The 14,273-nt window shown below is 45.3% G+C and overlaps 1 protein-coding gene across 2 annotated transcripts in view; it reads left to right on the top strand.

The window, feature by feature from the left end:
- LOC139366896 (rho guanine nucleotide exchange factor 4-like) overlaps positions 1-14,273 on the top strand; it is a 78,233-nt gene that overhangs the window by 61,563 nt on the left and 2,397 nt on the right. For both annotated transcript variants that reach the window (XM_071104638.1, XM_071104639.1), the window contains 8 exons: positions 7,680-7,859; positions 8,899-9,099; positions 9,436-9,615; positions 11,132-11,364; positions 11,870-11,999; positions 12,246-12,377; positions 12,836-13,079; positions 13,705-13,782. In XM_071104638.1, coding sequence (XP_070960739.1) covers positions 7,680-7,859; positions 8,899-9,099; positions 9,436-9,615; positions 11,132-11,364; positions 11,870-11,999; positions 12,246-12,377; positions 12,836-13,079; positions 13,705-13,782 — 1,378 coding nt within the window. The remainder of the gene's footprint in view (positions 1-7,679; positions 7,860-8,898; positions 9,100-9,435; positions 9,616-11,131; positions 11,365-11,869; positions 12,000-12,245; positions 12,378-12,835; positions 13,080-13,704; positions 13,783-14,273) is intronic.

Here is a 14,273-nt window from a genome sequence, read left to right as displayed (position 1 = left end):
GAGTGACGGAGAGGAAGAGAGAGGCGGAAGACAGGCCGGCAGGGTAGTAGTGAAGGAGGAGAAGAAGAGGGGGAGAGAGACGGAGAGGGGGAGGGGTGATGGCCCAGCCGGGGCCTATGTCATGGCTCGCGGCGGTGGCGCTCGCCGTGCCCGGCAGCGTTTGGGCGTCCTCAACACTGTGCTACTCTGCAACCTCCACCGCGAGACTCAGAAGGTGGTGGTCTTCATGATCACGATGTTGCTCGTCGTCATCAACGTAGTGCTCATGTTCCTCCTGGCTTTCCAGTAGACAGACACACCGACGACACACTCACTCACACACTCACACACACACCATCAACCAAGGAAGAGAGAGAGACAGGAGGAAGATAGGGGGAGGAGAGAGGGAGGTGGAGATCCCTCTGGTGTGGATGGGAGCCCAGGATAAGAGGAGGTGATCACAGGTAAAGCAAACCGATGGATGATCTAGACTGGTGATGCTTAGCCCAGCACAAACACAGTTCAGGGGTTATATGATAGGTACTGCTTAGCCCAGCACAAACACAGTTCAGGGGTTATATGATAGGAACTGCTTAGCCCAGCACAAACACAGTTCAGGGGTTATATGATAGGAACTGCTTAGCCCAGCACAAACACAGTTCAGGGGTTATATGATAGGAACTGCGTAGCCCAGCACAAACACAGTTCAGGGGTTATATGATAGGAACTGCGTAGCCCAGCACAAACACAGTTCAGGGGTTATATGATAGGAACTGCTTAGCCCAGCACCAACACAGTTCAGGGGTTATATGATAGGAACTGCTTAGCCCAGCACAAACACAGTTCAGGGGTTATATGACAGGAACTGCTTAGCCCAGCACCAACACAGCTCATGTGTGAGGGACAGGTTAGCTAGCTTGCACCACGGGGGTTGTTGACATCATGAACGGTAGCAAATGCTCTGCCCTGTACGTGTTGTACATGTCTGGTACATAGTTAAATGTTTTTCTATGTTGTGAATAGAACGTGTGGGAGAAGAAGAACACATTGCAAACTGCTGGGATGTGTTTTATTATTTGTGTATGTTTGTTTACTGTTTGTGTACTGTTTGTGTACTGTTTGTGTACTGTATGTGGTTGGGTCTAGCATGTTAAGAATAGGTGAGTTATTGCTTGAACGTTTTAATAAAAAATGTATTTAACCAGGTAGGCCTGTTGAGAACAAGTTCTCATTTACAACTGCGACCTGGTCAAGATAAAGCAAAGCAGTGTGACAAAAACAACACAGAATTACACATCAACAAACGTACAGTCAATTACACAATAGAAAAAACTATGTACAGTGTGTGCAAATGTAGAAGACGAGGGAGGTAAAGGCAATAAATAGGACATGGAGGCGAAATAATTACAATTTAGCATTAATACTGGAGTGATAGATGTGCAGATGATGATGTGCAAGTAGAGATACTGGGGTGCAACAGAGCAAGAGGATAAGTAACAGTATGGGGATGAGGTAGTTGGGTGTGCTATTTACAGATGGGCTGTGTACAGGTACAGTGATCGGTAAGTTGCTCTGACAGGTGATGCTTAAAGTTAGAGAGGGAGATATAAGTCTCCAGCTTCAGTGATTTTTGCAATTCGTTCCAGTCATTGGCTGCAAAGGCCAATGGAAGTGTTGGCTTTAGGGATGACCAGTGAAATATACCTGCTGGACTGCGTGCTGCAGGTGGGTGTTGCTATTGTGACACGTGAGCTGAGATAAGGCGGGGCTTTACCTAGCAAAGACTCATAGATGACCTGGAGCCAGTGGGTTTGGCGACGAATATGTAGTGAGAGCCAGCCAACGAGAGCATACAGGTCGCAGTGGTGGGTGGTATATGGGGCTTTGGTAACAAAATGGATGGCACTGTGATAGACTACGTCCAGTTTGCTGAGTAGAGTGTTGGAAGCTATTTTGTAAATGACATCGCCGAAGTCGAGGATCGGTAGGATAGTCAGTTTTACGAGGGTATGTTTGGCAGCATGAGTGAAGGATGCTTTGTTGTGAAATAGGAAGCCGATTCTAGATTTAATTTTGGATTGGAGATGCTTAATGTGAGTCTGGAAGGAGATTTTACAGTGTCACCAGATACCTCGTTATTTGTAGTTGTCCACAAATTCAGTCAGAACCGTCCAGAGTAGTGATGTTAGTAGAGACGGGAGGGTGCGGGCAGCAATCGGTTGAAGAGCATGCACTTAGTTTTAATTGCATTTAAAAGCAGTTGGAGGCCACGTAAGGAGAGTTGTATGGCATTGAAGCTCCCCTGGAGGGTTGTTAACACAGTGTCCAAAGAAGGGCCAGATGTATACAGAATGGTGTCGTCTGCTTAGAGGTGGATCAGAGAATCACCAGCAGTAAGAGCGACATCATTGATACATAAAGAGAAAAGAGCCGGCTCTAGAATTGAACCCTGTGGCATCCCCATAGAGACTGCCAGAGGTCCGGACAACAGGCACTCCGATTTGACACACTGTAGTTGGTGAACCAGATGAGGCAGTCATTTGAGAAGCCAAGGTTATTGAGTCTTCCAATACATTTTTGTTCTGTTACCTTTGCCTTGGGTACAGGAACAATGGTGGCCATCTTAAAACATTAGACAGGTATAGAGAGATATTGAATATGTCCGTAAACACACCAGCCAGCTGGTCTGCGCATGCTCTGAGGACACGGCTAGGAATGCCGTCTGGGCTGGCAGCCTTGCTAGGGGTAACACGTTTAAATGTCTTACTCACGTCGGCCACAGAGAAGGAGAGCCCACAGTCCTTGGTAGCGTGTCGCGTTGGTGGCACTGTATTATCCTCAAAGCGCCAAAGAAGGTGTTTAGTTTATCTGGAATTAAGACGTTGATGTCCGTGACATGGCTGGTTTTCCTTTTGTAGTCCGTGATTGTCTTGGAGCTTTACCGTGAGGGGTGACGAGGCAGCTCAGGACAGGGACAGGTTTGAAGCTGAGGCTGGCCCATGGGGTGATGAGAGGGGCAGTACCATGGCCCAGACCCCAGACCCCCTCTCAATCGCAGGAACTGGTGGGGTTTAACAATTCACGGTGCCCTGTTGTAAATCAAGGTAGAACATTCAACTCTCCCTCTCCAATGTTCACCAGATGAATGTCTTTTGTGTCAACAGACCTTTTCCGGCTGAAACTCAACATGTTCTAAAGTGGATACTGGAACAATATTTCTAACATAGAACATAGAGAATGGTCAGATGCGATCTATAGAACACTAACGTAATTTTGTTTGTTATTTTGTGATGTCATTAAAAATGTTATGGAGGAAATACTGTAACTTGGAAAGTATACCCACAACATGGACGAAGATTCCATCCTATGCGTGTGCAAGTGTTATGAAAATGATGAAAATGTTTTTGTTAAGAAAGGGATATGATTATTGGAACCATAAGAGATTTTTTTATAAATTACAAATTTGCACAGTGACAAGTCACGCACCTGAGTGAGGTCAGAGACCTGAGCGTGTCAGCCTGACGGAACCGCCACTTTTGAAGAAAATGTATAAAATTATGGGTTAAGAATTAACATACCAGACCAGATATACGTAGAGCTGCAGCTACACGTTAAAAGTGGTCTGAACTCTGAATATCAACACGAGGTAGAGACGATAAACTCACCTCTCTGACAATCACTGGTACGGCTGATTTGCTGTCCTAAGTAAAGTATCTAGAAAAGTGAATTTAAGTGGGACCATTCTACTACTATTCTCAAACCATCATATTACGCTACTCTCATCACCCCACTGGGAATCAACAACACAGCTGGCTAGCACATTTTCAAAGAGGTATCTTCCAGAGCAAATGGAAGGAAAATCAACTGTCTAGTTCTGTTCAGGACTACAGGACAAGTCACCGGATACAGGACAAATACAGAGATTAACAACAGAAGACTTGTTGGAACTCTTTTGGACAATCAGAGCCTTACAAGCGTGCCGCGAAAAGGCCCAAACCCCCTTTCCAAGGCTGCCCGTTTCCGAGAGAGATACACGGCTAAACAAGGCATCTCACGTAAATACATTCATGATTTCTTACTCCAAGCGGGTGGAGGTTTGTGTGCAAAGTTTAGGAATACTATTAGTGAGAGTAGTTTCTAAATGTACCAACGTTGTGCTTCTGTCCCTCTCTCTCTCTCTCTCTCTCTCGCTCTCTCTCTCTCTCTCTCTCTCGCCCTCTCCATGTCTTTTGTAACAAGCAGCCATGTTGTTGTCAGTCCGCTAGGGACCTGTTTTTAACGTATTAAGTGTGTATGTTTATCCCTTGTTACCCTTTAATTAGCTAGTAAATAAATATTGAACCGATTTGTATAGTACTGAATTATAAGTAAGGTCAAATCAAATGTATTTATATAGCCCTTCGTACATCAGCTGAAATCTCAAAGTGCTGTACAGAAACCGAGCCTAAAACCCCAAACAGCAAGCAATGCAGGTGTTGAAGCACGTTGGCCCGGAAAAACTCCCTAGAGTTTGGGATGGGAAAGGAGGTTACAACTGTTCAGAATGATGATATGATACGAGGTTATGATTAATAAGTTGACTGTTTATAGATGTGATAGGTAAAGACCTTTTTGAGTTTCATTAGGGAGAGAGTAACTCTTTAAAGAACCGCTCTCGTGGTGCCCCAGATCCTAATGAGTTAATCGTTACATTATTAATTTAATCGGGTAAGAAATAGTTTATAAGATAAATAAAAAAAACAGTCTTCAGATTAATGTTAAAGTCAAGTCACGACATTAGAAAACTTATTTCATTCACGTTTCTCTAGTATAGGCTACTTATCATAATTAACGATATCAGCAAAATGCCTGTGATGTATGGTCGGTTTCAACATTTTCAGTTTATGTGCTGCTACATCACGCTGCCTCACACTGCAGAAACAGGAGATAGACTAGTGTCCTGTCCAGGGGATGTACTGGTACATCACGCTGCCTCACACTGCAGAAACAGGAGATAGACTAGTGTCCTGTCCAGGGGATGTGCTGCTACATCACACTGCCTCACACTGCAGAAACAGGAGATAGACTATTGTCCTGTCCAGTGGGTGAACTGGTACGTCACGCTGCCTCACACTACAGAAACAGGAAATAGGCTGCTGCTTTATGGGCCATTCGTACAAGGCGTACTGCTATAATGCCAGCATGATGTTGACACAGTAGTTTGTATATCTGTGTGTGCATGTACAGTTGAAGTCAGAAAATTACAGACACTTAGGTTGGAGTCATTAAAACTTATTTTTCAACCACTCCACACATTTCTTGGTAACAAACTACAGTTTTGACAAGTCGGTTATGACATCTACTTTGTGTATGACACAAGTCATTTTTCCAACAATTGTTTACAGACAGATTATTTCACTTATAATTTACTGTATCACAATTCCAGTGGGTCAGAAGTTTACATACACTAAGTTGACTGTGCCTTTAAAAAGCTTGGAAAATTCCAGAAAATTATGTCATGGCTTTAGAAGCTTCTGATAGGCTAATTATTATTTTTTTTCTTCCTTTAGTTAACTAGGCAAGTCAGTTAAGAACAAATTCTCATTTTAAATGACGGCCTAGGATCAGTGGGTTAACTGCCTGTTCAGGGGCAGAACGACAGATTTGTACCTTGTCAGCTCGGGGATTTGAAATTGCAACCTTTCGGTTACTAGTTGACATAATTTGAGTCAATTGGAGGTGTACCTGTGGATGTATTTCAAGGCCTATCTTCAAACTCAGTGCCTCTTTGCTTGACATCATGGGAAAATCAAAAGAAATCAGCCAAGACCTGGTTCATACTTGGGAGTCTTTTCCAAATGCCTGAAGGTACCACGTTGATCTGTACAAACAATAGTACGCAAGTATAAACACCATGGGACCACACATCCATCATACCGCTCAGGAAGGTGACGCGTTCTGTCTCCTAGAGATGAACGTACTTTGGTGCAGAAAGTGCAAATCAATCCCAGAAAAACAGCAAAAGACCTTGTGAAGATGCTGGAGGAAACAGGTACAAAAGTATCTATATCCACAGTAAAAACAAGTCCTATATCGACATAACCTGAAAGGAAGCTCAGCAAGGAAGAACCCATTGCACCAAAACCGCCATATAAAAGCCAGACTACAGTTTGCAACTGCACATGGGGACAAAGATTGTACTTTTTGGAGAAATGTCCTCTGGTCTGATGAAACAAAAATAGAACTGTTTGGCCATAATGACCATCGTTATGTTTGGAGGAAAAAGGGGGACGCTTGCAAGCCGAAGAACACTATCCCAACCGTGGCAGCATCATATTGTGGGGGTGCTTTGCTGCAGGAGGGACTGGTGCACTTCACAAAATAGATGGTGTCATGAGGACAAAAAATTACGTGGCTATATTGAAGCAACATCTCAGGACATCAGTCAGGAAGTTAAAGCTTGGTCGCAAATGGGTCTTCCGAATGGACAATAACCACAAGCATACCTCCAAAGTTGTGGAAAATTGCTTAAGGACAACAAAGTCAAGGTATTGGAGTGGCCATCACAAAGCCCTGACCTCAATCCTGTAGAAAATGTGTAGGTAGGACTGAAGAAGCGTGTGTGTGAGCAAGGAGGCCTACAAACCTGACTCAGTTACACCAGCTCTACTGGTTCCACCAGCTCCCAGCTCTACTGGTTCCACTCAGTTCCACCAGCTCCCAACTTATTGTGGGAAGCTTGTGGAAGGCTACCCGAAACGTTTGCCCCGAGTTAAACAATTTAAAGGCAATGCTACCAAATCCTAATTGAGTGTATGTAAACTTCTGACCCATTGGGAATGTGATGAAAGAAATAAAAGCTGAAATAAATCATTCTCTCTACTATTATTCTGACATTTCACATTCTTAAAATAAAGAGGTGATCCTAACTGACCAAAGATGGGTAATTCTTACTAGGATTAAATGTTAGGAATTGTGAAAAACTGAGTTTAAATGTATTTGGCTAAGGTGTATGTAAACTTCGACTTCAACTATACGTGTGTGTATGTGGTAATGTGAAATATGATGACTGTTGTACATTTATCAGGCTCTTTAGCTCTCTTTCTCTCATTCTCTCTCTTATCTCCACATTGATCTCTGTCAAGCCCCTCTCAGTCTCAGTGGCTTGGCTCAACAGAATCAATGCTTTCCACTCAGGACCTGACCCAGTTAGCTTAGCTAACGCAGTAGCGGAAAGATGATTATGTTGTGTCTGTGCTAAAATTTAGCCTACAGAGTAGAAACATTGTTGTTACAAAGTCATCATTTCTGGGTTGAAACGACATTGTACTCCTTGTCTGTGGTGAGCAGTAGTCATGTTTCAGAGTGATGAGTTGTAGTTTAGTGATACCGTACAGCCCTATTACATCATACTGTAAATCATGCATATCTCTACTCTCTCGGTCAGCCACTCTGCTTTCCAGTTATTTATAAACTGGTTTTACAAAGTGCTGGATGAATAACGTACAGAGGAGTTCCTGACCAGGGAAACCTTCAGGGCCCCTAGTTAGCCCATAACTAGAGTTTTTCCTGATCAGAATTGTTTAAAAAGTTTAGAAACCTTGTTTCTATGTTTCAATGTCGTCCATTTTTTATTGTGCCACTATGACATCCTCCCATTACTGACCTGTGCTGTCCCGTCTGTCTGTTTGTCTGTCCCTGTCTGTCTGTCCTTCCACCAGCTGATTAGCGATGGCAGCTGTGTGTACGCCGAGGCGCTGTGGGACCATGTCACTATGGACGACCAGGAGCTGGGCTTCAAGGCGGGGGATGTCATCGAGGTAGTGGATGCCACCAACAAAGAGTGGTGGTGGGGACGCATTCTGGACAGTGAAGGCTGGTTCCCAGCCAGCTTCGTCCGGGTAAGAAACTAACTCTACATCTGTCTGTCTCTCTCTCTCTCTCTCTCTCTCTCTCTCTCTCTCTCTCTCTCTCTCTCTCTCTCTCTCTCTCTCTCTCTCTCTCTCTCTCTGGAACTGAGGACAACAGAAATGAACTACTCTCTCTCTCTCTCTCTGTCTCTCTCTCTCTCTCTGTCTCTCTCTCTCTCTCTCTGGAACTGAGGGCAACAGAAATGAACTACTCTCTCTCTCTCTCTGTCTCTCTCTCTCTCTTTCTCTCTATCTCTCTCGCTCTCTCTCTCTCTGGAACTGAGGACAACAGAAATGAACTACTCTCTCTCTCTGGAACTGGAACTGAGGACAACAGAAATGAACTACTCTCTCTCTCTCTCTGTCTCTCTCTCTCTCTTTCTCTCTCTCTCTCGCTCTCTCTCTCTCTCTCTCTGGAACTGAGGACAACATAAATGAACTACTCTCTCTCTCTCTCTCTGGAACTGAGGACAACATAAATGAACTACTCTCTCTCTCTCTCTCTGGAACTGAGGACAACATAAATGAACTACTCTCTCTCTCTCTCTCTCTCTCTCTCTGGAACTGAGGACAACATAAATTAACTACTCTCTCTCTCTCTCTGGAACTGAGGACAACATAAATGAACTACTCTCTCTCTCTCTCTCTCTGGAACTGAGGACAACAGAAATGAACTACTCTCTCTCTCTCTCTCTGGAACTGAGGACAACAGAAATGAACTACTCTCTCTCTCTCTCTCTCTCTGGAACTGAGGACAACATAAATGAACTACTCTCTCTCTCTCTCTGTATCTCTCTCTCTTTCTCTCTATCTCTCTCGCTCTCTCTCTCTCTCTCTCTGGAACTGAGGACAACAGAAATGAACTACTCTCTCTTACTTGTCTTTGTTATATATGATTATTGCTAGGGTTATAAGTGCTGCAGTTGTCCCCCCCCCCCCCCCCCCCAAAAAACATTCTGCATCTTAACTTTAGTGATCTGTTAGTGAGGGTATTCTATAACAACGGCACCTTTCTCCCTGGTCCCTGTAGTTGCGTGTGAACCAGGATGAGCCTATGGAGGAGTACCTAGCCCAGCTGGAGAAGCCTGGGGCTGGGGAGAATGACCAGCCAGGCGTGGGCCTGTTTCTGGGACCAGGCCTGCCTTGTAAGGAACAGATGAGGACTAATGTCATCAATGAGATCATGATCACAGAGAGAGACTACATCAAACACCTCAAAGACATCTGTGAGGTTAGTACAGCTCAGTTCAGACTACAACGTCTCAGTTCAGACTACAGCCTCTCAGTTCAGACTACAGCGTCTCAGTTCAGACTACAGCGTCTCAGTTCAGACTACAGCCTCTCAGTTCAGACTACAGCCTCTCAGTTCAGACCACAGCCTCTCAGTTCAGACTACAGTGTCTCAGTTCAGACTACAGCCTCTCAGTTCAGACTACAGCGTCTCAGTTCAGATTAGGGCATCTCAACTTTCAACCTGATTATTTCTAGGAATTATTAACATATTTGACAGAGTAAAATCAGATAGACCTCTGTATAATCTACTACATGGGTCTACTGTTCCTCTCAGGGTTACATCAAGCAGTGCCGTAAGAGGATAGACATGTTCACAGAGGAGCAGCTGCTGTGTATCTTCGGAAACATTGAGGATATCTACCGCTTCCAGAAAAAGTTCCTGAAAGGTCTGGAGAAGAGGTTCAACCAGGAGCAGCCGCACCTCAGCGAGATCGGATCCTGCTTCCTTGAACATGTGAGTAGTGTTCAACACTGTCACACCCTGACCATAGTTTGCTTTGTATGTTTCTATGTTTTGTTTGGGTCGTCATCCAAACCTTGGGGATAGTATCATATATAATGGTCAGGTTGGGGGGAGTACATGGGTCGTCATCCAAATCTTGGGGATAGTATCATATATAATGGTCAGGTTGGGGGGAGTACATGGGTCGTCATCCAAACCTTGGGGATAGTATCACATATAATGGTCAGGTTAGGGGGAGTACATGGGTCGTCATCCAAACCTTGGGGATAGTATCATATATAATGGTCAGGTTAGGGGGAGTACATGGGTCGTCATCCAAACCTTGGGGATAGTACCAGATATAATGGTCAGGTTAGGGGGAGTACATGGGCCTCCTTCCAAACATTGGTGATAGTAACAGATATAATCATCAGGTAGAAAACATGGCTTAATGATTCAGCAATCAATGGGGCAGAGAGCTGCAGCAAAACAATGGATCGAGCGTATCTGCCCAAGGGGGTTTTCTTTTACGCCAATCTTAAGCAAGGCATCAAGCACATCAAAGATAGTAAGTTGTTGAAATTGAATCAACGTTGATGGGTTAACCGTTGAGTCAGCTAGAGGCAGCCAGAGGGAAGAGTATTCGATTGACTGACCGGGGTCAATTAAACCACCGTTTCTGTCAAATAAAAAAGCCTGCAGAGATAAAATGCAGACTTAAAGCATCTGTAGTGGCTTAAATTGTCCAATAGAATTGTCCCAAATAGCCTCTCTACTGTATATAGCCTCTACTGTATATAGCCTCGCTACTTTTATAGCCTCGCTACTGTATATAGCCTGTCTTTTTACTGTTGTTTTATTTCTTTACTTACCTATTGTTCACCTAATTTCCTTTTTTTTGCACTATTGGTTAGAGCCTGAAAGTCAGCATTTCACTGTAAGGTCTTGTATTCGACACACGTGACAAATAAACTTTGATTTGAAAAATCATAATCCATTCATTTGTCATTCTTCTGGATACAAAAATGTACAGAACATTTTCTACCAAAATGAATTCTGATCATTCAACTAAAGAAACAAACAGCATGGTACACAAGTCTAAATACTGTGTGCTGCCGTTCCAGTCCCTCCCAGTTGGCCTCTGAGCTTCTCTGCCTTTTAACGGTATTCTCCATCGTTCTGTAGAGGGAGAACACACACTTGACAGGGGATTAATGGCAAACACCCACACGACAGAACTGCATCGTGAATTGGAAACATGCTAATAAACAACAGGACCTATTTGTCTCCTGTGGCATGACTTATTCCATTCTTCTCAGTTAGGATGCCAGAGTCAGACAGAACTTGCTTAGTCATGGAAGAAGAGGAGGAATTTGTACGATTCCGTGCATTTACCGTTTTCCAAAATGTAGAAGGATCACCAGCAGTTTACGTTAGGGATCCAAGTCAAGAAACCTCTCTAGAGCCTAATTTTCATTGTTTCAAACCGCCATGTTAACGCGTCCTGTCTCTTCCTCTCCCTCCTCAGCAAACAGACTTCCAGATCTACTCGGAGTACTGTAACAACCACCCCAACGCCTGTGTGCAGTTGTCCAGGCGGATGAAGACCAACAAGTACGTGTTCTTCTTCGAGGCTTGTCGTCTGCTGCAGAAGATGATTGACATCTCGCTGGATGGGTTCCTGCTCACGCCCGTTCAGAAGATCTGCAAGTACCCTCTGCAGCTGGCCGAGCTACTGAAATACACCAACCCTCAGCACAGGTAAGTACCCTCTGCAGCTGGCCGAGCTACTGAAATACACCAACCCTCAGCACAGGCAAGTACCCTCTGCAGCTGGCCGAGCTACTGAAATACACCAACCCCCAGCACAGGTAAGTACCCTCTGCAGCTGGCCGAGCTACTGAAATACACCAACCCTCAGCACAGGTAAGTACCCTCTGCAGCTGGCCGAGCTACTGAAATACACCAACCCCCAGCACAGGTAAGTACCCTCTGCAGCTGGCCGAGCTACTGAAATACACCAACCCCCAGGTACAGGTACTGTAAACCAGCACACACATTCTACTGTACAGTCTAACCTACACCTAATTCACTTACAGCAGTGGTACTGACACTGATAATACATTTAGTTATTCTCAGATTGTAAATTGGCAGCCATATTAGTGACTTTTATAGAAAACAAAGCTTTTATAAGATACAGTGTGATGTGAGAGAGAAAGGAAGTAGAGATAGAGGCATAGAGTCTAACATGGTCATCTGGGATCAGGGACTATAGGGACGTGGAGGCTGCCTTGAACGCCATGAAGAACGTGGCCAGGCTGATCAATGAGAGGAAGCGACGCCTGGAGAACATCGACAAGATCGCTCAATGGCAGCGCTCCATAGAGGACTGGGAGGTGAGGAACAGTGCATCATGGGTCATGGAACAGAATCCATGACTAGGGGTCAGGTTTTTTTCTGACCAGGTGACTTGATCTGGAAACCAGGCCTGAAGTCAGGACCAACTCCGGGCCCTAGCTATACAATACACATCTGTTGGATGATCAATCTCTGTATCTCATGCCCCCCCCCCCCCCCCCCCCCCCCCCCGTATCTCTGCAGGCTCTAACATATATTTCTTGTGTGGGTTTGAACATGGTCAGGGAGAAGATATCCTCAGTAAAAGTTCGGATCTGATCTTCTCTGGAGAGCTGACGAAGATCTCCCAGCCTCAGGCTAGGAGCCAGCAGCGCATGTTCTTCCTCTTCGACCACCAGATGGTCTACTGCAAAAAGGTGAGCAACGCTGTTAAAAACTCCAACCCTTCCCTGACCATGTACGCCTTAGGGTTAGTAACACTTCCCTGTATCCCTCTAGGACCTCCTGCGCAGGGACATGCTAGGACCTCCTGCGCAGGGACATGCTAGGACCTCCTACGCAGGGATATGCTAGGACCTCCTGCGCAGGGACATTCTAGGACCTCCTGCGCAGGGACATGCTGTACTGTTAGGGTTAGAAACACTTCCCTGTATCCCACTAGGACCTCCTGCGCAGGGACATGCTAGGACCTCCTGCGCAGGGACATGCTAGGACCTCCTGCGCAGGGACATGCTAGGACCTCCTGCACAGGGACATGCTAGGCCCTCCTGCACAGGGACATGCTAGGACCTCCTGCACAGGGACATGCTAGGCCCTCCTGCGCAGGGACATGCTATACTGTAAGCGTTAGTAACACTTCCCTGTATCCCACTAGGACCTCCTGCGCAGGGACATGCTGTACTGTAAGGGTCGTATGGACATGGACCAGATTGAGGTGGTGGATGTGGAGGATGGGAAGGAGAAGGACTTCAACATGTCGGTGAAGAACGCTCTGAAACTGTGCTCGCTGGCGGGTGACGAGGTCCACCTGCTGTGTGCCAAGAAGCCTGAGCAGAAACAACGCTGGCTCCGAGCCTTCCAGGACGAGAGGAGGCAGGTGCAGCACGACCGCGAGACAGGTGAGGAGACGCCGCTCCGTTGCCTTAGGGATAACTGTCAGTTAACCGTCTCTGTCATGGTTGTACGCCTCCATTTGAAAAAAGGTATGTGATGAACTGCCGACCTGTGTTATTGCTAGTCAGCTTAAAGCCACCGGCTGTGCTTCCTTTCCTGTTTAGTCAAATGTGAGTTTGGCCCTCCTGTCTCTCTAATGCTGCAGTAGTAGTTGAAACAGCTGTTGGGGCTGTGGTCAGAGAACCACCAGGAAGAGAAGGGTATGCTAATGTCTCAGAGTGTCATTGATCCCTCAGATAAACAGGCAAAAGGCCCATCAATCCATCTCAGCTGTCCGCTTCGCTTCTCTGACGTAGTCTCAGGGTTTTGTCTGGGATCTGTCATGTGTGGAGGGTTCTGGTTGGAAATTCAGTGGGCTCTTTCTCTGAGGCTGTCTGCCTTCCTAACCCTGATCCAGTCAGGTCCCCCTGGAAAACAAAGCATATGGATGCTCCTGAAACGTTCTCATCCAACAATCTGGTCTTGTGTTATTCTGTTCACTCTGAAAAGCTGGGTATTGATAGGTGGTCCTGGCAGAATGAATCTGTGATATCCACAATGACCTATGCCCTATGTGGTTTCCACCTCCAGGATTCTCTTTCACTGAGGTCCAGAAGAAACAGGCCATGCTCAACGCCTGCAAAAGCCATCCAGCTGGGAAGCCCAAAGGTATGTCTGGGTAATGTAGTCCTTAGGGGGTTATGTTGAATATGGTTGCATGGCAGGAAAACTCCATTTCCCTTTGGGAGGTTTAGGTTTGGCTGTGTGGATGGGTATGTGTCAAAGGTTTGATCTACAGTACCAGTCAACAGTTTGGACACCTACTCATTCAGTAGGTGAATGACAGACACCTACTCATACCTACTCACCTACTCATAACACATATGGAATCATGTAGTAACCCCAAAAATTGTTAAACAAATCAGTTTGACTGGAATGCATTTCAATTAACAAGTGTGCCTTGTTAAAAGTACATTTGTTGAATTTCTTTCATAAAAGGAAGATAGTCCTATTTGGTAAAATACCAAGTCCATTTTATGGCAAGAACAGCTCAAATAAGCAAAGAGAAACGACAGTCCATCATTACTTTAAGACATTAAGGTTAGTCAATCCAGAAAAGTGCAGTCACAAAAACCATCAAGCGCTATGATGAAACTGGC

Source organism: Oncorhynchus clarkii, chromosome 15, assembly GCF_045791955.1.
Source record: "Oncorhynchus clarkii lewisi isolate Uvic-CL-2024 chromosome 15, UVic_Ocla_1.0, whole genome shotgun sequence".
In the NCBI taxonomy this organism is placed as follows: domain Eukaryota; kingdom Metazoa; phylum Chordata; class Actinopteri; order Salmoniformes; family Salmonidae; genus Oncorhynchus; species Oncorhynchus clarkii.
The sequence above is the reverse complement of the archived record's forward strand: the minus strand, read 5'-3'. Positions and strand labels throughout refer to the sequence as shown.